Consider the following 25,219-nt stretch of genomic DNA (forward strand, 5'->3'; position numbering starts at 1 on the left):
AAATTTTGTATGAAACTTGTGAGTAAAGTAACTGTTTTTCACTCGTTCTATTCATAAAAAACGTATTATTTTACTGACTTGTTGCATAAATAACTATTTCATGAACATTTGAGCAAGAAAAAGTTTTTTTCTCATGGGTGCCTAGTTTCCTCACAGTGGGACAAAAACAGCTAAACATTAATAATTCATAGCATTAGTTGCAGCAGTTTAGGCAAAATAGAACGCCGATCTGTGAAAATAATTGATACATGGATTCACAAGCACACATCTGGATGAAAACGATAGTTTTCAAAGTATATTGAAACTGGCGAAAGCTGCTCAAATCTGGTAAGATTATGGCGTCTCTATTTCGAAATATTTACGACTACTTATAAAAGGCTGTGTTCACAGAATAAAAAAATTAAGTATCAATAAGACACTTTTCCGCTCACCATATTGTACTTTTAATATTACTATCATAAAATAAAAATTAATAAAAGTTTTGTCGAATTTTTGTAAGTCTACGGACGTATACAAAATTTTGTATGAAACTTGTGAGTAAAGTAACTGTTTTTCACTCGTCTTATTCGTGAAAAAACGTATTACTTTACTCACTTGTTGCATAAATAACTATTATCCCATTTAACAAAATATGGCAAGTATTATATTTTAAATTTCATTAATTATTAAAAAGGTTTGTGCCAGAAAACGGAACGATAAGAAAACAAGTTTTGTAGACCCAGCACCCTCTACCGAAAATGAAATAAACTTAAGTTTGCCACGTGCAAATTTCACTTAATCAAAATCTATGTTTCGATTTGAAATTATAATACAAATAAATTAAGGTGCATACGAACAAAAAAAATAAGTAAAAATAATCAACATAAATTACTTGTAAACCAAAATTAACAAATAAAATCTAAATACCATTTTACCATTTTGGTTACTTACTCCAAGAAACTCTCTTAACTCTCGGTTTTTGTAACCTTCTTTTGGCTCTTCCGGCCAAACTGGCATTGACGGAATTGTGCGTAATACCAGAACGTTCTTTAGGAATTTTCTTAGTTTTCGCCATGTCAACAAGAAAATATACAATTTACACACGAATCAATAACAAAATTTTAACACCACAAAGCCAAATGACGAATTTAAAAAAAGAATTAAAATAAGTTAAAATATTATACAATTCGCAGAACTGGGACGATAAAATTTTTCTATAATAGTATGTGTTCAACCTTCGCTGGTAAAAGCAGAAATAATCTAAATCGACAAAAAGTTGCATTTAACAAAAATTTCAGAAAAAAAAAACAAATTCTGGATGGGTTTTTATCAGATATCGAAATTACAATCACTGTTAAACCAACTACAAAAATCTATTGGAAATTATACAGGGACTCGTAAATAAAAATCACACATTTTGAACAAAATAGAATCGAATTATTTTGTAAAGACAAACACAATTCTAATAGAAAATTTAAGACATTTGATTGACTTTGTTAGTTCGCATACTTTCTCGCTATATATGATTCAAGTAAAAAATGTCATTAATAGATGGGGACACGACAAGGAAAATGAATTATTTCTTTAAAAAAAAATGGTGATACTAATTTATTTATATTTATTAAAAAAAGTGGAAATAATAAACGATGTCCCTAAACTACGTAACGGCTACTATTTAAAGAATTCGCAGATTTTGTGATTATAACACATTTTTTGAGATATGGGCAATATTTTAAATGCATCTCCCTGTATTTATGATTTTTTTGAGTAGATATGAATTTACTGATAGCAGGTTTAGTGATTCTGACTTACGGATTAAATTTTAACATCAAATTCAAATATTCAAGTACTCCTATTAAAATTCTAGTAATTACTGCGGTATACCGAAAAAAAGTTTATCCATGTTGACGTTTGTGTCAAATCTCATTTAATAATCCTTCTGAATGTTCTTGATTTTAGGTGTTTTCTGTTTTAAAAATAGTTTTTTTTTTATAATTTTTGAAACATTGATAAAAAATTGACGTTTCGACTTAAATTCAGTCTTTGTCAAAATATGATATTGACACTGACAATTGTATATTTATATGAATCAATAAATCCCATACATCATGAACATCAAAATTAAAATAAAATCAAAATAGAAATTTATTTACATAACAAATATGTTGCGGTAATTAATTAAATTATTTATGTCTTTTTTATAATTTATAGCTTTTTCGTCCTTGTGAATGTGAACCATTTCTAAAAATTCTCTTTTTCGTGTATTAGATTCCGTTCCAAGAATTTTTGAATATTTATAATTGAATTTATGTTTTTTGATATTCCATGGTTCGTTAATGCAGTTTTATTTTTTTTATGGTATGGATGACCTTTTAGTCTATTTTCTAAATACTGAGATTTTTGCCCTATGTAGACAGAGTCACAATTAATACAAGGCACTTGATATATAATATCTTTTGTTTTTTGGTGTTTTAGATTTTAATTTAGTGTAATATTTAGATAACGTATTATGTCCTTTATGACTTCTACTAATATCATATTTATTGAAATAATTCGATAGTTGTTGGGAAAGTTTCTGTTTTGTGTTTTAATTGATTGTAGTATCTGTTTATCCTTTTTTTGAATATGTTATTTATCATTTTTTCCGGATAATTATTTTCTTTCAATGCAGTTTTTGCTTTTTGAATGGCGACGCATCTAAATTCAGGATCTATCGGATAGTTAGATAGTTGGATAGATCTATCAACTAAACTTATTATCACTAATCTTTTTTGTGATATGGGATGACATGAATTGAAGTTCAAATATCTTGAAGACCAAGTTGGTTTCGTATACCATTCTGTTCTAATGTTATTGTTAATTTTATGGTAATTTTATATAATGTGACATCAAGAAAATTGATTTTATTATATTGTTCGCTTTCGATTGTGAATTGAAGTTTTTTATTATAAGAATTGAATTTTTTATTTATGTTTTCAATTTGATGCTTTGGTACGGCAGTAATGCAATCATCTACATATCAAAAAAAGAATGGAATATTTATATCAAGTGTGCTTAAGACAGTGTCCTCGAGATCTTCCATTTCTAATTGTGCTACAACACTTGAAATGGATACTCCCATAGCATAACCATCAATTGTGACGCTGTCTACATAGGGCAGACCTCTCAGTATTTAGAAAATAGACTAAAAGGTCGTCAATACGATAAAAAAAATAAAACTGCATTAACAAACCATGAAATATGTAAAAAACATAAATTTAATTATAAAGATTCAAAAATTTCTAGGAACGGAATCTAATACACGAAAAAGAGAATTTTGTAAATTCTAATGAAACTACAATTAATTTCATTAAGAACTGCTGCTACATATTTGAGAAGTATAGACTAAGGAAACATTGATTTTTCTTATTAGAACTAATTGTCAGTGTCAATATCATATTATGATAAAAACTAAAGTTAAGTCGAAATGTCAATTTTTTATCAATCGTTCAAAAATTATTGAAAAAAAAACTAATTTTAAAACTGAAGAGACCTAAAATCAAGAACATTTAGAAGAAAGAAAATATTGAAAATTAAAATTGAACAAAAAAATTAAAATAGATTTCAAATAGTCAAAAAAGTGACAAAATTCTGAAAAAAGTGACACCTTCTTAAAAAAGTGACTAGTTACCATCCCTGGGTCTAATTCAATCCATTCCATTCTAAATTGTTTAGTCGGTTAACATAGACCTGATTTTTTCCACTGGGGATTTTCCTGAGCCCATTAGCGACAATTGTGTCGATACAGTAAACCACTAAAACAAAACATTGCCTCGTCTGAAAATACTACACTATTAAAAAAATTTGGATTTCCAGCACAACGTTTGATGAAGTTTTTACAAAATTCCAAAAGTCTGTCCGGAGGATCTCATGAGAGATATTAATCAAGTTGAACTTTGTACCAGTGCATTTTTTCCTTAATGAAAAACTTTACTGACTAACATTTTGTTCTAAGGCAATTTTTGTTGAAGTTGTATGAGGATTGTCTACTAATGAGAGCAAAATATCTTTGCATTGTCGCTTATTTCTGGTCTTTCAGATGCTGGAGCACTCTTTATACTTCCTATTTGATTAAATTTTGCAACAATTCCGCTTACTGTGCTTCTTTATGACTTCCAAGTCTATCGCCCTCTTTCAGTTAAAGAAGTCATAATAATAAACTTGGTATGACATTAATTGTGAGACTGATACTAACGAAAAGTTGAAAAAATTGATAAAAACAGATATCCTTACCAGGCAACTTCAAATTTTAATTCTTTTTATTATTTAGTTTTGTTTTCGTTTTCATAGGTTAGTTTTTTCTTACATGACGTGGTTTTGAATTTTTTCAATATGAGCGTTTTTATGAATTTGGTGCATTATTTTATTGTAGCTCTGTATATGAAAACTTTCTTTTTTTCTAAAGAAAAGAATCAAAAATTTTATTCAAATAATAACAGTCAACAATTCACTTTCCAAATAAGAAAAACTTTCTTTCAAAATTATTAATACAACTGGTTCTATAAGTATAGTCAATATCTCATCCCATAGAACATCAGACATATTATTATCTATTAAAGAGTTCCTTAGAGAAGCAAATCTGATTTCCACATATTCTTCATCAAAATCAGACCAACATACCCCAGCACATCTATCCTTTTATTCTTATCCCTACTGTATCTCACAAATACAAAATCCCATTATTGGCAGTCATAATACCATAAGACCACGTCTGTTGTCTACAGTACATACTAATAATTTAGTTCTGTAGATCTGGTTCAGAATCAGAATATATAGCAATATCCTATTAAGTTTTTAATAAATATCTTCTCAATTGAAATGAGAATAAATGCAGCCAGGAATTCATTTAATATCCATTCAATATCATATTGAACTTTTATTCTTGTAAAATCACAAAAGTGCTTTAAGCTTATGTGAACAAATTCTTCTTTGGTGGATATTTCTTGTTACAACACAAAATTATTGACCATCAAAATTTTCTTTAACGAAGATTGTTTTCTGAAACATTTTATCATCATAGTGTGTCAGATATGACATGAACGACAGATTAGTTTTTCAGGTATTATACTAAAAGTAATGAGAAAAGTCTGAGTAGTATAAATTTTAAATTAATAATGCCTTAAATTCAACAATCACTGTGAATTGACTGAGTATTCCAAATAAAAAATGATATTCCTGTCTTTTCAAGCATATAGTAAAGATAATCTTACAAGTTGAACAAAAAATTTGTTTACATACCATTGGAAATAAAATAAATTTATTAGGTTTAAGCATAAATATAGATTCATTAAAAATATTACAGAAATGTCTATCCACATTCTGATTTCACAAAATAACAAGAATATTGTTACTTGGCAAGGAGAAAAGTATGTTATTTTGAATGGTGCACATTCTAGTTTGCTAAATTGATGCCTTTGAATCTTCCTTCACAATTAGCAAAATATCTAACGATTGTCATTATTAGCATTGGTCTTTTGCCCGCCAATTTTAATGCAATATTTTCCTTTAAAGTGATTTCCAATTATGCAAATTGCATTTTTCAATAAGGTTTGGGATTTGAAAAAACTATTATTAAATAAATCAGCTATTTCTTTTATTAATATTCTTCTTACCCAATTGGTAGAATTATAGACTTTAAGAATTCAAAAATGTGTGAAATGATAAAAAATACTCTCTAAAAAGCGGGCAATTGATACTATTACTTTGGTGAAGTGAAACTCGAGAAAATGATAATTAATCAAATTAGTTAAGAAAGATCAACAACATATAGTTGTCATAATTAATAACAATAATTACTTTCTGACACACACATACTAGATTAAATGAAATGACATGTTTAATTACTTTTCTGCTTCATGTCTGTATAATTTTTAAACTTAAAAAAACATTTGTTTACCAATTCTTGTTTAATATAAGGTGGTGTGCATTCTTGAAACAATATTTCTCTAATTCATTGTTTTATTTGCTTTACAGCCCCATAACTTTTCAAATTAGATAGTGGCGTGGAATTTTCATTTTAATGGAAGCTATCCTTCCTATGAAAATCTGGAACAATTTCGAGTAGTATCAACAGCTTTGTGAATTGATTAGTGAATTCCATTTGAAACAAAATAGACAAAAGAATTGGTCTCAAAGTGTGGTAATCTTTAACATAGAGAAAATAAGACAGTGTAATTGTGAATGTTATTGTAGTGATAGCAGTAAACAGTATGTTATTCATTTTGTTACATATATTAAATTAGTATCAAGAGACTGGAGAACATTGGTAAATGGAAAATATAAATGAGGAAAAACAATTAACCCTTGAATAATACACTATTTTTTGAAATATCTGCATTGGTTTTATTTTATTTTGATGCTTTAAATTAGAAAACAATTCAAGTCACCGTTTAATGCTACCACAGGTAAAATTTACCGTCGCTCCAATTTCTGAAGACAATAACTTGGTTATCAAAACACAGCTAGACAGTGCCATAATGAGTGTTGGTTTAGTGATAACAATAAACAGAGTTTCTCAGCATGAATATCACCATGGTTGCAGAAGTTCCAATTTAGTAATTGCTTGAAAAAACTTCACTGTGTTATCAGACAGTAATTCAATAGAAATATTTGCAATAATTGCAGTTTTATATAGTAAATTAATGTCAAGACACAAGAGAATATTGTTAAATAGAGAATAAAAATGTGAAAAAACAATTGTACCCTTCAATAATCCACATATTTTTTTGGAGTATCTGCTATGGTTTTGTTTATTTTGATCTTTTAAATTTATGATACTTTATAATACTCTAGCCAATGTTTTTATGGTAACCATAAAGTCCAGTGAAGTGTATGTGTACTGTTTTAACCAAATAAATGTATACTATTAATGTCTATTTGTTGCATGTATAATATTGGCATATATTTTTAGATTGTTTAATATTAAAACACCATTTATTCAAATAAAAATATTATTTTTGCATTAATAAAAAAACAAAAAAAGTGTATTCAGCCTTACCTTATCTATGAAGTGTTGTATTTTTTATTGCTAACAATTGCTTATTTTATTTTAAATATATAAATCTAAAGGTGCTGATTAAAGATGATGACAAATGAATTGAAAAAAAAATGGATAAGGTAGACATTATGTGACAATGAAAAGGTGCATATATAATAAATTTAAAAAGAACTTTTTGATACACTTCAAGATTAGAATAAAGTTCTGTTTTGTATCGTATAACTTTAAGGAAATGTTAAAAAATAACTTGCCATTTTTAGACTGCTTGTCACTCAAAATCTTCATCTGCATTTTCTCTGTTTCTGACGCCTGTGACATAGACATAGCACAATTTTCTTCTTTGGTTACACTTTTAATACAAAGTCAGCTGTACACCTAATCTAAGTTGTATAATAAATAATCAAAACTCGAAATCGTATAAAGAAAAACCTATATAATATACAACTAATATTAATATCACAGTTTGTTATTTCGTCAACAAAAACTCAACATACGGACACAAGCAAGTCAATTTCGCGATAATAAATTCAATGAAAAATGCTTGTATATTACACTAACTTGTGTGTATGGTTTATTCTCAAACTTCAATTACAACGCACATAAACCTCTTTGAATTAGCAAAAATAGAAACGAACGCCATATGCCTTTCTTTCACTTTTCAAACCATGCGCCATCTTACTTAACTACAGAGAACTATATTTTTCCAATAAGCGCATGCCAGAAAACAACGAATAAAATGTTAAATTTACAGTTGAGATAAAACAAATCGTAATAACTGTTACTAGAGACCGAAACCATGAAATGTTCATTTTAAATTTTTATCCCAGTAAACATTTACAGTGATAATTTTTTTTAATTTAAAAAGAGTGAGGAAGAAAACTGGAGTTCTCTTAAAAAATGATGATGAAATATAGATATACCAAGATAATAAGACAAATAAATTATTAGGCATCTCTGTTAATAGTTATTATTTGAAGATCTCTAAAAATCAAAAAACCCACCCATCTCCATGTAAAAATTGGATGCGCCATCTCTGAGGACAATACTGTACAATGTGTCGACCGATTATATTTTAAGAAGGAACCTTATTAATAATTATACCTTGAATGATTTGTTATTTAAGTACATCGAAAGATGGAGCAACAAGAACTTTCTTTTGTATTATTAGCTTCTACTCGAAAGAAGTTCCTTGGAGTTTCCATATTATTATACGTTAGATTTTAGAACATGTCAGAAACTTCTCAAAAATCAGAAAAAGAAGGGAACAACAAAGAAAGAACTCCGTCTCATCATTGAGGGCAAAATATGGGAAATAAAGAACGAAAGCCCGACAATTGATATGTTAGATAAAAACGACAGCGGAAAGAGTCAAATGGATGACTGTTCAATAGAAGAGGAATTCACGCAGGTGAGAAACATGAGGAAAAGAAAGAAAACGGAAAGAAAAGCCTCAGAAGAAGAAAACAACGAGGGAAGGAAAGAAATACAAGAGGAATTCAAGAAAATAAAAAGAGACGAGGAAAACAAACAGGCAAAACCGGAGAGACGGCCACCTCCAATTATATTGAAATCCCCACTAATTAGATTGTTATCGGAAAGCAACTGATACAGAGAATAATCGACGCCTAGTGTAAAATGGGCAATTACACTGGAAAGATCACCACACTGACAGTGGAGAATTTCAATAAAATGAAGATGCTCTTGAGCTAGCACAAGGAAATAGAGTGGTATACGTACGCACTCTAGAAGAGAAGAAAAGAAAATGGATTAAAGCCCAAAAAATTATAGCAACTCCGAGCCATACACATAAATATGAGTGACGATCTGATAAATTTGTATAGGGAAAAAAATCGAATAGCTAGTCAAAGAGTCCAAAGGCCACAAAACCCGGAAGAAAAAAGGATAGTCGGGGAAATAAAACAAGAAATTCAGGAAAAATTACAAGAACACAGTAGCGAGGAATGGAACAAAAGGATGAACGAATTAGACCCGTAAAAACCCGGCATATGGTATATATCGAAAGTGCTAAGTGAGGTAAGTTTACATTGAACAAATATTCCGAAGAAGACATGGATTTCTCAGACATTATAGAAAAAAATATCAACGACTACCTAGACGAGGAGGATCAAGAAATCCTAGGATTCGCAACACCGATGGAAGTGAAGGATCGGAGAGAAAAGCTTCGGGAATAGACGGAGTTTCAAACAGAGCGCTGAAAAACATGCCGATAAAAGGTGTGGCATGTTGAGGACGAAACACTTCCCATCGAGATATAAACAAGCAGATATCATCATGCTGAGAAAATTCGAAAAAGATCCCACTTTCCCGCAAAACTATAGACCGATAAGTTTGTTATCTGCCATTAATAAAATCCCAGAGTGATACTGAGGATTCTGAACGAACAAACAAGGACTCTGAACACGATACCAGGAAAATAGTTCGGCTTTAGGAGAAACCACAGCACCGAATAGCAAATCTTGATATTAGTAGAATATACTACCCAAGGTTTCAACCAGAAAGAATCCACAGGAGTAATCTTCCTAGATGTAAGCAAACCTTTCGATCCAGAGTGGCACGAGGGCTTACTTTATAAGATGAAAGAGGCAGGGTATACAAAACCGCTCATAAATCTTCTGATCGCGTATCTCAAAGACAGGAAGTTTCAGGTGAAGGTTGCAAACAAGAAATCAGAGGTCGGAGAGCAGCAGTCGGGAGTACCGGAAGGAGCGTTGTATGTTGTATAACATTTACACAGCGGACATCCCAAAAATGGAGAAATGTGAAAAACATTACGAATAAACTCCAAAACGCTGCAAACGAGATAGACGAATGATGGAAATTATGGAAGATAGAAGTTAACTGTGAGAAAAGCCAAACAGTTCTCTACAAGAAAAGAAGGAGCCACCAACCCGACCGGAAAATAAAAATCAACCAAAAGGCCAAATATCTAAACGTAACATTGAATCAAGGTCTCACTTTCAACGAACACGTGAAAAGCACTGTCGAAAAAGTGAGACAAGCGAGAGCAAGACTATGCCGATTAATCGGTAGAAAAAGTAAGCTAAAGACTGAAACAAAACTCAGATTTATCAGCAGTATAATAATACCGATTATGACATACGCCTCGGTTGCATGGGGCAAAAGAACAGAAAAATATACGGAGAAACGGGACCGCACAAAGTACTGGACATCAAGGACGACAGTGCAGAAGACTACGGGAAACACGGGAGACCGAGAGGACAATTGGATCGATAGGTTAAGTTAGGTAAGTATAAAAAACAAAAATATACAAAAAAGAACAAAAAAAACACAAAACCACGCACCAAAAAAAACACAAAAAACATACAAATAAAAAAAATTCTCTCGACACGTTTCTGGGCACGATCGTCAAATAAAAAATATGCGGTAATGCGGTAAATATATGTATAAAAAAATCATACAATCTTTGATGCAAAAATTTAAAAAAAAGACTTAGGTTCCAATTTGCAAAAAAGGGACTTTAAGCGATCTAAATTTAAAAAAAAAAGGAATTTTATGGACTTTAAGGTCCTCACTAAAAGCCCTTCTTTTTCAGAAAATAATGGTTTCAATTCAATTCTTCGTTTAATTTTCACCCGTTTCAAAAATATGTTTTACAAAAGATCAATATCAACTTAGCGTCAGTTTTTGAAAGAATGTGTCTGATTGGTCAATAAAATTAGATAGCTTTGTGTTGTATTTGTTAAATGCTGATTTACTTGGTTAGACTTTTTTCAAAATTATGAATTAATTTTGAAACTTTCACCGTTTTTCGGTACCATAAGAAGAGTTAAAGCATGGGTTTTATGTCTGTGCATAGAAATAATAAAAAAAAATTATATAAATAAATGTCCTGACTTATTCTGCACGGAAAAACGACGATTACAGTTTTTGTTTAAATAAACCATACTGAAATGTAAATGATGTTTTTTAATTAATCGTTTTTTCACTCATAATTTTTTACTTAAATTAAGTTGCCCCGTACAGTTTTCTGGTTGCGCTCATAATTACCAGAGAAGATATCCAAAAATTCTTTTGAATTTCTTATTGCGAGCGAGCTTTTGATTAGCATTAGCTAGGGTTGCCAACCGTCCTGTTTTCCTAGGATATGTCGTAGTTTTTGTAGTGTCCTGAATAGTTTTTAAGCAGCGTCCTGGATTTTCAAAAATTTGAATATTACTCAAAAAGACGATAGCTTAAACGCCTTGTGGCTAACATATTTCAAGTCTTTTCTCTCATAAATTCACAGTTGTCAAAAGAAATAAATCGATTACTGCCAACAACAGTAGCGGTAATAATCAAAACTATGTATAATATAGACATGAAGTGTGACCAATTTTATAATTATTTGCTTACTCAACCACAGATACTGAGAGAAATTAATAAGAGAAATTGATAAGTTTATAATATTAGAATGTGTTAATGCATCTAAATGTTCTTGATTTTAGGTCTCTTCTGTTTTAAAATTAGTTTTTTTTTGATAATTTTAAAACTGAAGAGAACTAAAATCAAGAACATTTAGAAGCATTAATATATCCAAAGGTCTCAGACTTTAAAGAAATTAGAATGTAGATACTATAAGTTATAGTGACTAATATCTAATAGTTATAGTCTATAACTAACCTAAGTTTTAAAAACTTGTTACAAACTAAAGTGTTTGTTTTCTATTTTAACAACTAATTTTCAACTCGTATGATTTTTATTGAGAAATGTGATTATTTTATTGAATTGAATTTTATTTCACCTGTTTTCACTAGATATTTACTTAACTATTGCAACTTTATTAATGCGTTCTGTTTTTAAACTGAATTGTCCTGGTTTTTCTAACTTCAAATTCTGGTTTTTTAAATTTGAGGTTTGTAACCCTACAACATTAAGCCTTCCACCATAGCTTTCTCATAGTTATGTTAACTAATTTATTGCATAACCGTTTGGTTGATATATTTTTATTCGGCAATCTCAAAGATTGCACAGACTTTTATCAACTATTTCTAGAGTGGCTTTTTATATAATGTACCCCGAGCATCATCTTTGTTCATATGATTACTTTTATCACAAAACATTTTACGAGTCAAAGCACTTTCAAGATAATATTCAAGTAACTTTTTCTTGGTTTATATAACTGTTTTTCAACGTAAAAACAATGTTTAAATAACATTCGGATTAATTTTTCCCTAGATTCATCCCCTACAAAATAATTTTCTTTATAGGCGTATTAAAACTTATCTTTCTCACTCATCGCTATTTTAGATAGAGTGAAGTATTCAGTGTTAAAAAATTTTAAATGACTATAGTCGTTAATTAAATATTGGTATACAAAATTTAAACTATTCACGTAATCCAAAATAATTTTGTAAATATAACCTAGAAAAGCTACTTTAAGATAACGCTGAATGTTAATTAATTATTGTGAATTTCTCCCTAGTGTAAAGAATTTGACACTTTCTGTAGCATAGAGATGGTTCTCCTTACCACTACACTCCATAACTGTACTGTTATGAAATAGCTTTTACATTATGACGTCACAGCTGTAGTGACAATCGTGGCACGTTCATAGTCACGTGATTTATTTCTAAATTTCATCAATAGCCTTTTAAATAAATTAAAAATATTTTCTGCGCATTTCTCAATTTCCGCCATGTTTTTCGGGCACTTTACAAATAAACATACGATACACATAACGTTTTCTATACAATTTAAAATAAAAAAAAGTAAAGAAAATTGTAGTGAATGAGATTTGTGGATTATGCGTGCAAAGTATAATGTTTTTTGTTTTTCCTGTTCTACATTTCGTGTGTTATCAATATTAATTTTCTTGGAGTTATTTATATCGATATTATTATCATCGTTGGCTTGATTATATTGATGGTCAGCTTTATGGGCCTCTTTTTTCTTGGATCCTTGATTCTAAATACAAAGTTTACTTGCAGCAACATGTGCACAACGTCCTAAACATGAATTGCGTTCTTTACTCTAAAAAATTTACAATTAATTTTAGTGGTCAGAATTTTGTTTTAAATATTTACAGAAGAATGCGGTTTTACTTGTCATTAAAATTGTGATTCCAGCCTCTCAACTAATTCTGCCTTATTTCCACCTTGAGGACGTCCATGACATTTTAACCATCGTCTTAATTGAATACACTGTACCTAGCTGCTGTTTGCATATGCGTATAACCTTTCAAAAACAAATATATAATGACAGCTCGATACTCAGTTTCTACAGTTCCAGGAAATTCTTGTTACATCCACGACAAGGACCGTGAAGCTGGTTCTGATCGGTTACGATGGAAGAGCACAAAGTTTAGCGAATATGACGATTTGTTTAAATATTTTTGTCGCAGTGACGATTGTTTTTCTTCAACCAATTTGTGGCAGTGCCTTTCTACTTATTTTGGATATAAATACGTCGTTGTTTAGCAGCGAGAAATCAGTATATAACTCAAAGTCATAGTGAACGGAACGAAATAGTGAAAAGTAACCCGTGAGTTTAAATAAAATATAAAAGTGTGAATATTTAATTATATAAGTAATGATAAGTTTATTATTATAGTGTGTAGTGTAAGTAAGAGACAGTGTGTATAAATTCATTTTACTGTTTGAATATTAATAAGTGCAGACACCTTCAGGTTGAGATCTAAAGCTTTTCAGTAAAGAAAAATTTGGCTCGAAAACTTGTTTTTTCTTTACTAGTCCACTAGGAACACATTGAACTACGTATTAGCTACTAATGACTTTATTTTTACAAATCAAAAGTCTGTCTTTTGAAAGGGAAGACTTTCTTATGATGACACATTATCCATAGTTAAATAATTTAGATTGTTTAAACTGTCGATAAGTTTTTTTATTTCATTCCTTTGAATGATGTACAAAAAATTAAAAAATCATTTTGAACAACCCATGTCTACTTATTAGTGACAACGAGCCTAATTTTACAAGTTGGAATTTCAATTTGCATATTTATCTATATAGTGTATTATTTCAAAGGCAACTTCAACTGCTATAAGGGCTATTATCATCCATTCCAGCCTTTCGTGATGCTTATCACTTAAATGAAATGAAAGAAGTTCTATTAGTGCCACGCAGTAGTTTATCTTCTCGTTCATTACCTGAAATTAAAAAAAAAATAGATGATTTGATTTTTTGTGGCATATACACTCCGCTTAATCCGAACACGTTCCAGAAATTGTTTGTAAATGCAGTACATAAAATGGACTAATGTAAAAATACATTTTACAAAATTAAAAGTAGACAAAGCAGTCGGGAAGTTTTTTATGTTAAAAAGAAATGAAAATAAAGTACAAATAGTTTGTTTATTAAGTACAGACTAAATTGATACAATGCAAACAATAAACAAAAGAACAAATATGCAGTCAAAAAGAATAAACGTTACTTTTTGGACATAAAATCCCTCATCGTTATTTGTTGCAGCTTTAACAGTCTGTTTTTAGTCGCACAGTTCCGCCATTTTCTCATGAACATGACAAACGCGGCGTGGCAGTAAACTGTTGCTCCAAGTAGTGAATGGCAAGTTCAAGAGCAGCTGCTGCCTCATTGTGCGAGACTTTCTTCTCTAATTCTAATTGTTTCAACTGTAACATTTTCCCAAGACTCATCTGCCCAATAGACAACATCCTTTACGGTTGTTTCTTTAATCTTTTGTACCAAAGGGATGGTATCGTCTTCAAATAAAGATTTCAAAAACCGTTTTCGGTACTTCAATTTCAGCATCTGCAAAACTCCCTAGTTCATTAGCTGTAGTAAAGGTGTCGCATTTGGTAGTAAAAAGGTTGCCTTTATCTCACCGCAAGGAAGTTCTGGATGGGTATTGTCGATCAAAAGGATAGCACGTAGGAGTAGATCCTTACTAAACAGTTTAACAAAAGGCACGAATTTATCATGAAAGATTCTTTGAATTTTTTGCCATCCATCCAGCCTCTTTTCTGGAGTCTATAATAGATTCATAAACGCTCAAATGGATCCAGGCGAAGAAATCGAGATCAGAATTGATATGTCTCGAAAGGCATTTGTCAAGTTTGCAAACAGAAATCTAAACCTCCACGTCAGAATAGGATTCATGGAATGTTATGTGTGGTCAGTACTGCTGTACAGAGTGGAAACATAGACCTTGAAAGCTCAAATGATAAAAAAACTTGAGGCATTTGAAATGTGGCTCTATATACGCATCCTGAAGATACCCTGGACTGAAAGAATCACCAACGACGAAGTACTAAGACGCATTGGTCGCAATAGAAAGCTGTTCACAATTATTAAGATGAGAAAAACATCTTACATAGGACACATCGCAACGACAAATACCTACTGCTACAGAAAATAATGCTGGGTAGAGGGAAAGAAAGGCATCGACAGGAAGAAGAAATCCTAGCTCCGTAACATAAAAGAATGGATAAATCTCAGCGTCGGAGAATTGTTTCATATTGTGAAGGACTGAGACGCATTTAAAAACGTGGTCGCCAACCTTCAATGAGAAGACGGCATGAGAAGAAGATAATAGACTGGAAGTGACTTCAAGTTGATATGTTCGAAGGCTCGAGGCTTAGCAGCTTTGCCTTTTATCATAAGAGGAAGTTTATGATTACAAGTTATTAATGTTAATTGGTCATTACTCATCTTAAAACCAGTAGCACGAGTTTTTGCTTTGGAAGCTAAGATTTTTGTTGGCAGAGCTCTAAGATTGAAGCCGGTTTCGTCGGCGCCATTAATTTGTTCCATTTCCATTAATTTCCATTTGATTGATATCCATTGATTCCATATATCCATTGATAGCTAATTTCCATTAGCTATCAAATTGTCAAATGTAGCAAGGTACTCCTACGCCACAGCATGATCGGAATAAAGCTGTTCTCCAATTATAGTTAACTAGCGTATACAATGGTGCTTTTTCCATAGGTCAAACCATCCGGTGCTGACCGTAAATGAATTTTCAACATTTAATAACATGTCTGCAAACTGCACAGCGTTTTCCTGTACAATAGATCCACTTAAAGGGGAGAACCATAGAAAAAATGTTTTGTCAACTTTGTCATACTGGACCGCCGTGCTATTTGCCGATTTTCAAAAGTTGCCTCGGAAGACGTTATGCGATATTATTGAAGCTTCGCACGGTTTTTTTTTTCAGTCACACATTGTTGCTATGCTAAAGTTTAACTATTTTGCTAGTTTTATGACACTTTTATCGCTATCCAAACGTTTTAATGTTTCCAGTTTGACTTTAAGAGTTAAGGTTTACGTTTAGTAGCCATTTCGCTTTCCTTTCACACTTCAAAACTCTACAGTACTGTATCTTATCATTTACACAACACGCGCGATTCCACAGGTGACTGAACGCTGCACAAACAAAATCGGAATAGATTTAGGTTGTTTGCTTTAGTAAATAGATTATTGAAACTGTGTTTAATGTATTGGTCGTTCATATTTTAACTCTACGGACACGTTAAATTGCATTCTTTTATTATTTTAGTTATTTCGGTTAAACCGAACAATCAGCTGATCCGAAAAGTGTTCGGTCCCAATTAGTTCGGATTAGCCGGACTCAACAGTATTTTTTTTAGATACAACAGGTTAATATAGCACGTATGTTCAACATGTATCACTCAAGACAAGTTTGGTATAATTTTTTTTCTTAAGGAATATTGCATTGTCTCTTTTCCAAGGTTGAAAATCTAACCATAATTGCACCCTCAAATATACATGCTTTTGAGAAATTGTGAAAGTAAACACGAATGAATCGGTTTTTTAGAAACGGGAGTAAGTCCAAGAAAGTAAACTTTCGAAAAACTAAAAAAACTGTTCAAATCAAGATATTTCACTTAAATTTTTTTTAAAAAAATGTCAACATGTGAAGAAATTCAATTTACAACAGGATTCAAAATTTTACACTTGTATCTATATCCATAATTTAGTTATATAGCTCTAAAAATGTGACTGTAGCCCTTTTAAAAAAAATCAAGTTTCAAGGTGATGACAAACCATTAAATTTCAAGTAAAAACTGTTATTTTTAACGTAAGACAATATTTACAAAGTACTAAAAACATAGTAACATTACTTAAATGAGTTTAAAAGAGGAAAAAAATCAAATATGTTATTTTGAGGCCATATTTCTGATTTATGGGTTATAGTTGGTTTCTTCAACCTCGAAATCGTTGGTAATCTCTTGAGATCTGTCACCTGTCATAAATTTCTTCGAAAAATCTCCGATTCTCGTCTGAATTCTCAGTTTTTTAATATCCTACATCTTTGCAGTTTTTATTGGCACTCGACCTTGGTAAGCCTTAATCGAAGGTGAGAGTATCTGCTTTTGTCTTAACCAGTAAAAAGTTGTGATGAATAATACCATTTATTATAGGGTAGGCTTTAACACATCCTTTCAACTCAGATTCATAAACGAACATATTGTCCAGTCATTACGTTGGAGAAAACGGGTTAGAAATGCAAATGAATCGAGAAACCCAAATTTTGGATATTACGTGGGGGGGGGGGCTTTAGAAAAGCTTAAGTTCAAATTGTCAAAGGTCGCGCTACATGTCGTAACTTTTCTCGAAAATAAAAAAAACAAATTTGTGGGAAATAGCGAAAAACAATTTTTTCTCCTCAAATTTATGGTTTTTTATCGATATCTCGATAATAATTATCGGTACGTGAAAAATGTATAGGACCTTAATTGAAGATCGTACAAAGAGCAACAAAAAAGTATTGCATAAAATTTTCGTATCTCAACGGAGAGCAGAGTTATGATGAAAAAAACTGAATTTAACCCTTTTTTCAAGATGGCGGAAAACTCAGGTTATTTTGGTCGACAATTTGAACTTAAGCTTTTCTAAACCCCCCTCCCCCACGTAATATAAAAAATTTGGCTTGCTCGGTTCATTTGCATTTCCAAATGTAAATGTATATAATAAATGGACTAATAAAGAGAGTACTAATCTGAAAGTACATTTTATCCTTCTTAACTGTGTTTTTTCCTTTTGTTTTTTGTGATTACACAATTTTTTATAAAACTTATTTTGCCATTTTTTTAAATCTAAAACTATGTCAGATGATGTAACCTTATGAACAGTGAACTTATTAAACCGTGATGAGTTTTGCAAAATTATGTCAGTTATATCATGAGCATCAAAAATGTATAAGGTATAAGCAGAACCTTGACATCGCTTGGTTTTTGTTTTGGCCTGAACAGTTATCACTGAACAGACGAAGCTCAAAGTATTGGCCTGGTACTAATTTTAGGTATTCATCAAGAAAAGAGCAAATCTCATTGGGGCTTTTTCGTGCTACAATCTCGTGGAACAAGAATAATGTTGTGTCGTCTAAAAAGACTACATTCATTACAATATTTTGGAGGTTATAATAACAATAGACAATAATGAGCAGTAACAGTTGACTGCAGATAACAGGCGAAAGCCAATAAATCAAAAAACAGAATCCATACAGAAAGTGGAATTACGCCTTTAAAAAAAAACTCTTTTGGACTTTTAAAATAAACCAAAAAATTAAAATGCTGATTTGATCCATTTCCACTCGTGATAAAATCGCCCTTTTAGCAAAAATCGATGTATTCTGATGTTTAGACTACAAAACCACCAAAACCTGAAAATCGAAAAAAAAAAATGGACTTACGACCGTTTAAAAAAACCGATTCAAATATATTTAACTAAAATTTTCTCACAAAACCATTTAAATAATTGTATGCGACAGATATAGACTAGCACAGATATAGATAAATGTTTTATTTTTTACAACTAAGTTGGAATTTCTGGAACCATAGATGATATTTATACTGAACATACTGTTCACACCCCCATTAGACTGTTTGGCGCGCGTTTCGATAACCAAGTTATCTGCCAGTTCATCTGTCAACTTTGAAGGCGATGATTTTGTTATCGAAATGCGCGTCAGATAGTGTAATAATCGTGAGTGTTGGTGTAAAGAGTGTGTTCAGGATTTTATGCAGTTAGAACAAGTAAGAATGCTTAGTTACCACCTAGATGAATATAATGCCGTCAAATTTATAATCATTCGATTGCCTTTTAATGAATAATTTCCTAATCTACGTCTATGGTAGATCAAACAAAGTTGTCGGCAATTGGTATTGGAAATACTATACCAATAAATTGCTCCACTTTTGGCCAATAGTCATTTCAAGAAAGTCTTTGTCTTTGATATTTTTTCATAAATTACTTCAAAATTTGTTAATTCTGAATAGCAATACAAATTTAGATTATCTACAATTTTCTCAAAATGATCAAATGTGACAAAGACTTCAATGACGCGAAAAAATATTATGTTCTGAGAACGAACTTACTCACGTGTCTGTTAGTGAGTGGCAGTTTTAAATATTTGATATTGACAGATTCGTTCAGAAACTCAGTGTGATTTGTTGGTGACTGCGCTGCACTGAGCCGTGAGCAACCTCTGACTAAATAAAAACATATTTGTGTGACCGTCTAAGTACAAAACATAATAACGTTTTGATATTGCAAACAGTATTTTGTACACTTTATTTTTGTTCCACAGTAAAAACGATAATTTAATGAAAATAGTATAATACTATTTAAAACAGTATAGTTGGCAACTCTATTCAACCTATACCCTGTGGTTGGATTGAAAAAAATTGTGTTATAGGAATTACCAAAAATAATTTTATGCATGCAATCACCATTTTTTGGCACTCTATATGTTAAAATCATATCAGTTATTAACGCTTTTATTACTTGAGATATTTTTACAATGAATAAAACAAAGTGGGTGAAGTGGGCGAATTTCTACTTAAAAGTATAAAGACAGCTTTAAACATCATGTGACTTACTTTGGATCTTTTGTTGATACAAAAATAGTTGCATACTTGATTATACAAATTTTCCAATTCTTCATTGTCCCAATAAAAATCTGGTGTGTCCAAAGCATCGGAGCTCAAATTTAAATAATGTCTTAGTGCAAACAGTTCTCCTTGTTTTTTAAGGACACCCTGTCTTGATAACTTAGTAATTTTTCCACTGCAAAAAAATTTGAATGGTTTCAATTATAAAGTTCAGTGCAATAGTTATAGTAGATTTTAGTAAAATTGAAATTTTTTTTTTTAATTAACTCAAGTTTTTTTATTGCAATTGAAATGTCAATTCAGTACAGTATGTCTACTCAATTTCGCAGCAAATGGGAAACTATATTATTTATATTACAAAGTTATTTTTCATAAAAAGTTTTACATGATGTAAAACTCAAATGGCAGCTTCAGATATTAAAAATTTTCAGTCACATAGTATGTAAAAATTGATAAATTATATTCAAAAGTAAAATAGTTTTTCTTTTTTATAATTTCAAATCAAGAAAATTTACTTGAAATAATAAACTAGTACATAATAAATAGATAACTTATGCGTTATCAACAATTTGTAATTAATATACATAACAAAATCATTTATTTCTCAATTCAACATGAGTAATGTGCCATAATTACAAAAAATAATAATAACAATTTATTCAAATCAGAAATGCCCTAATGTACCCAATTTCTTCAATTAAAAATTTCCATTTCACACTAATCTAATAATATTTGGAATTCTTTTCTAAATGGTTGGCCATTATAATTATTCCCATTTTTTTAGATTTTGGAAACTACTCTTGTTTGTATAGATTCTTTTTCAAATAACTCAGAATGTTAGGGGTTAGAGCAGCCTAGCTGGTCAAAAAATCTTAATTTATAATTGAAAGATATTTTCAAATATTTCAGTTTGCTTTCAGTAGTGGTAGGACAAAATTATACAAGTTGTAAAGCTAGTATTAAATTTCAACTTTTTGCAAATTTCAGGATGAAATCCTCTTCGATATGTTTGTATATTGTGTGTAGTATCAATTTTAGACAATGATACATAGAATTTGTTTTCACATATGTCCTTTTTTGCTTTTTATCAGCTTTCGTGAAAAATTGTAAACCAAACTCTGATGGTTGTTGATTCTCATCTTCAATGATTTCAGAAGATTTAGGCAATTTCTTTTAAGAGCCGGGCAATTTCTTTTAAATTTCTTCCAATTTTCCAGCCTTTTGTGTTATGTTTTTCTGGGTTAGGTACATCCTTTTTTTATTAATTTTCTTTTATTAGCAATTAAAACATTACAATAGTTCTTATAAACTAATCGGTTGGCATGTGCTCTGTTAAGCTCGTAATAGCGTGATAGATCATCTCCAGTGATAGGACCTCTTCAACCATCTTTCAGGTCAATGCGCCAGTTTCTTATGAGTCATATGTCTGGTTGGGGTTCTAAGAGAGGATGGAGTGAGGGATTGATGTACAGTTCTTGTCTATTGTGGAGTTTTGTACTTTGATTTATGATTACTTCTTGTATGTAGCGGATTTTCAAAACTTGGTGAAGAGTCAGGTTTGAAACGTACCAATGGGCGTTTGTTATCATATCTAGAATTTTGGATTGGCTTCTTTGGATAATACTTGTATTTGATTTACTGACATGTTCCCATAGCTGGATACCATACATCTAATTTAGCTTTAAATTGGTAAAGTGAATTAGGAGTTTGTTTTCCAGTGCCAGTTATGATTTTCTTCCTAGTAATCAGTAAAAAACATTCATTCTTAAGCCATTTTATTTTTGTTTCTTAAAGATATGTTCATTCCATGTAAGTCTTGGGTTGAGATACATTCATAAATATTTAGTGCTGGAAGCTTATGGAAATTATGTGTAATTGTGAGAAACTGGAGGACACTGGTCTTTTCTTAATATAAATGTAACTTTACACATTTTGATTCTCCACTTATTTAGCCATGCCTGTATGCTATTTAATTGTCTTTGGAGGATGATGGATTCTGTGGCTGGATTTTCATAGTTTACTTCTGACAATATTATTGGTGAACGCACCTGTGATGGTGTCCATGCTAAAAATACTAATTTTTAATTTTGTAGATTAAATCCCTATGTCATACCTTGTCAATTTAATTTAATCTTAGAATGGCATTTATAGTGATCACCACAATAACTTTGATTGGAAGTTGGGGTTATTTTGTCCGGACCAGGTACTTTCCAATCGAATGTTTGGTTCGTCATCTTTTGGAGTAAATACTTGTTCTAAATGATCAGCAAATAGTTTGGTTTTTTCTTTACCGCTTCTGTCCCACTGAATATTTGTTCCACATTCATCTCTGATTGGAGGTACACAGGTATTGTCTTCATTTTTATATTTTATTAAAGAATTACCCGGTTTTTGTCAATAACTGATAACTTATTATTAATTATTCACTGTTTTTGTTTGATTTTATTTTAGGATGATTAATAACTGTAGCAGAAGAACACTCCTTACACTACAAAATTCAAAATACGACTAAGTATACATCTGAACATCATTTAGTTTTATCAGTTTTTATCAGTTTTATCAATATTAACTGTGAATCTAAAATAATTAAATGAATGGTTTAACACTTATCCATGTAATTAAGTTGCCATAACTTTTAGAAATAATAATTATAGTGAAAGAGCAATAAAATTTACTGAATATCTTTATTTAAAATGTGGGCATACTTACTCTTTTAAATCATTAGTCACAAATTCAATTTCGTCAATGTATCTTTCTAATGATGATTCCCATATGCCTAGCTTCACACTAAGCATCATTGCATTTGAAAATGTGTATTTAGTTAGTGTGGAATCATTTTCACTTGGAGATAGAATGAAGTGGCCATCTTTATCTATACAACTTGTTTTACTGAAAAGATATTTTTTACAACAAGAAAACGTTTAAGGAAGGAGACAATTAAATAGAAAATTAGTTTCTTAACAATATTATCCAATATCGTAAGATAAAACAAATGAGCTTACTTGTTAGCAGAAAAATATTTATAATTCATTATTTCATATTCCGACTGAACCAGTCGTTCAGAATAGCTGTCCTCTTCATATTGCTTCAAAAACTCCAATACATTACTACTTTCAAGATCCGCAATATTCCAAAATACAACACTACCTAAAACATGAAGTGAATGAATAGAATCGAAGAAGTTTGGAATGAAATTCCACTTCATTTATAATTGATAAATAACAAAAGATAAAATAAGTTCAAAAGAAATACAATAGGCAATACAGAAACTGAAACTGGGAAAGGCACCAGGAATAGACCAAATAATGACAGACATGATAAAAGCTGATGCGGAAAGAGAAATAACAGAGACATTAAAAATCATACTGAATAAAATATGTAAGACACGTGAAGTGCTAAAGATTGGCAAATGGGTATAATTGCTCTAGAAAGAACCATAGAAAACTCACAACAAAGATTTAGAGCAAACAGAAGAGCAACAGATGCAAACTTCATAATTGGATAAATAACTGAAAAAGCAGAAGACAAGATATACTTTGTGACATATAGAAAATCGAAGAATAGAGGTATAGAACAAAAATTAATAAACTGAGTAAAAGCTTTATATAAATAAATGAAAAACCATGTCAGACTTAGGCAAGAGGTATCTAATAGGTTCGAAACAACAAAAGGAGTAAAGGAAGGAAATGTTCTAAGCCCATTATTATTCACCATAGGGTTGGATGAAGAAAGAAAAAGAACAATGAGGCAAATTAGACAGTATAAAATCGGATATTGAAAAATTGAAGACATTAAAATATCAGAGATTCTATATGCAGATGTCATGGTGATAATGGCAGAATTCAAACTTAAAAACATACAATGACAGGTAATGAATATGAAAATAAACTAACACAGAACTGAGTTGATGATAATAAGCCAAAAGGAGAAGACACATAAGATAAAATTAAAAAATCAAAAATAGAATAGATCAAAAGCTTAAAATAACTTGGCATGATACTAACATAAGATGGAAGATTGGAATAAATGGTAAATGTGAAAACTGGCGCAGCTGGAAGATTATTCAATGCAATCAAGAAACAGTTTCTAGCTTAAAAAGGAAATGAGATTTCTAAGAAAAATAGATAATAAAACAAGACATGACAAAATAAGAATAAGACTATAAGATAAAATTGAATTTAAAATCAATTGAAAACAAAATCAAAAGACAATTAAGATGATTTGGCCATGTTATAAGAATGTGAGAGGAATGATTAATACTGAATATACATGAAACACAAACTCACAAAAAATAGAAAGAATGGAAACTGCTGTGGGAAAGGGAGCCCACGTAATGACTCAACTCCTGTATGCCTTACACCTGACAAGGTAGAAAGTCTTCAGGATTAAATAAGTAAGTTTTCAATCATAAAATATTTTCAGTTTAAACAATTGCCTAATGTTGCATATTTGTTACAATGAATACATGAAAACTTCGAGAAAATTTTTGTAGTGGAAATGAAAGAGAACTAGTTTGCATTTAACTACCAAAGAGAAAGCAAATACTAAATGCAATAAAAAATACTCACCATCTCTGAAAAAAAATATTTCTCTCTGTTCTCTATCAACTTTATATTTGGCTGTTGCATGTAGAGCATCTGAATTATTATCTATCTTTTTAACCTCATATAAATTTTGTTTGACTAAGCCATTGAATAAATTTTCTAAATTGTATTCTTCGGCAGTTGCAAATGCTACAACGTTATAATTACCAGGTTTCTTCTCTTCCTCTTCTAAAGATTTTTTCTTTCTAATTACCCTCTTTTTGAGTTGAATTGAAGTAATTGTATCATGTACACTTAATGGTTTAGGTACATTAGTATTTGTTAAATTAAAATCAACACTACTGCTATTAAAATTTGAATTCACTTGTATATTGGGAATAAGAATATTTTGGAATAAATTTGATTTATTACAAAGATTTCTAATTACCTGTAATTGATTATGCCTCGAGAGGCTAATTAAACAAAATTTTACAGTTTTGAACATATTTAATTCAAAATACTCTTAGCTCGATTTCTTCTTCTTATTTTTAACAGAATTATTCATCCAATGTTTAGTTTATCACTTCATTATCAGATTAGAGGTTTAAAAAACTATCCCCCCGCTAATAATTCTTATATGAATAGAAATTACATTTGGAAATGACAGACCTATAATAATTTGACAAATACATATTCAGTTGGTAGTTGTAATATTTATAACGCAACGGCACTGTCACTTATTCACTATTGTAGAAAAGCTCTCGTTATCTATGAGTGGCTAGCAATGCTTTAGACATGATTTCATCACAATATAAAAGTGAAGTA

General features: G+C 30.6%; 2 protein-coding genes across 9 annotated transcripts in view; both read right to left on the minus strand.

Annotated features, from left to right (window-relative positions):
- Positions 1–7,712, minus strand: part of LOC130893521 (eukaryotic translation initiation factor 4E transporter-like) — a 45,852-nt gene extending 38,140 nt beyond the window's left edge. For 3 of the 8 annotated variants that reach the window (XM_057799742.1, XM_057799741.1, XM_057799737.1), the window contains exon 1: positions 7,267–7,712. In XM_057799742.1, coding sequence (XP_057655725.1) covers positions 7,267–7,339 — 73 coding nt within the window. In that variant the 5' untranslated portion in view covers positions 7,340–7,712. Of the gene's footprint in view, positions 1–930; positions 1,242–7,266 lie in introns of those variants that run through there. The other 5 variants (XM_057799736.1, XM_057799735.1, XM_057799738.1 and 2 more) reach the window with 4 other exon arrangements.
- Positions 7,713–13,851: 6,139 nt separating this feature from the next.
- LOC130892358 (required for meiotic nuclear division protein 1 homolog) lies at positions 13,852–25,215 on the minus strand. Its single transcript, XM_057797749.1, has 5 exons — positions 24,440–25,215; positions 22,874–23,018; positions 22,581–22,760; positions 19,860–20,046; positions 13,852–14,141 (listed from the first exon to the last, which is right to left on the minus strand). The coding sequence occupies exons 1-5, from the start codon at positions 24,897–24,899 to the stop codon at positions 13,980–13,982; spliced, it is 1,134 nt and encodes a 377-aa protein (XP_057653732.1). The 5' UTR covers positions 24,900–25,215; the 3' UTR covers positions 13,852–13,979.
- Positions 25,216–25,219: the final 4 nt, after the last annotated feature.

Source organism: Diorhabda carinulata, chromosome 4 (assembly GCF_026250575.1).
Source record: "Diorhabda carinulata isolate Delta chromosome 4, icDioCari1.1, whole genome shotgun sequence".
NCBI classification, from domain to species: Eukaryota; Metazoa; Arthropoda; class Insecta; order Coleoptera; family Chrysomelidae; genus Diorhabda; species Diorhabda carinulata.

Bases quoted from the DNA above. Each gene is read 5' to 3' on its own strand.
- LOC130892358 (XM_057797749.1), bottom strand. From the start codon at position 24,899: ATGTTCAAAACTGTAAAATTTTGTTTAATTAGCCTCTCGAGGCATAAT. The intron at 23,019-24,439 runs GTGAGTATTTTT...TTCATGTTTTAG, and splicing joins AATATTTTTTTTCAGAGATG to GTAGTGTTGTATTTTGGAAT. The intron at 22,761-22,873 runs GTAAGCTCATTT...ATATCTTTTCAG, and splicing joins AAATATTTTTCTGCTAACAA to TAAAACAAGTTGTATAGATA.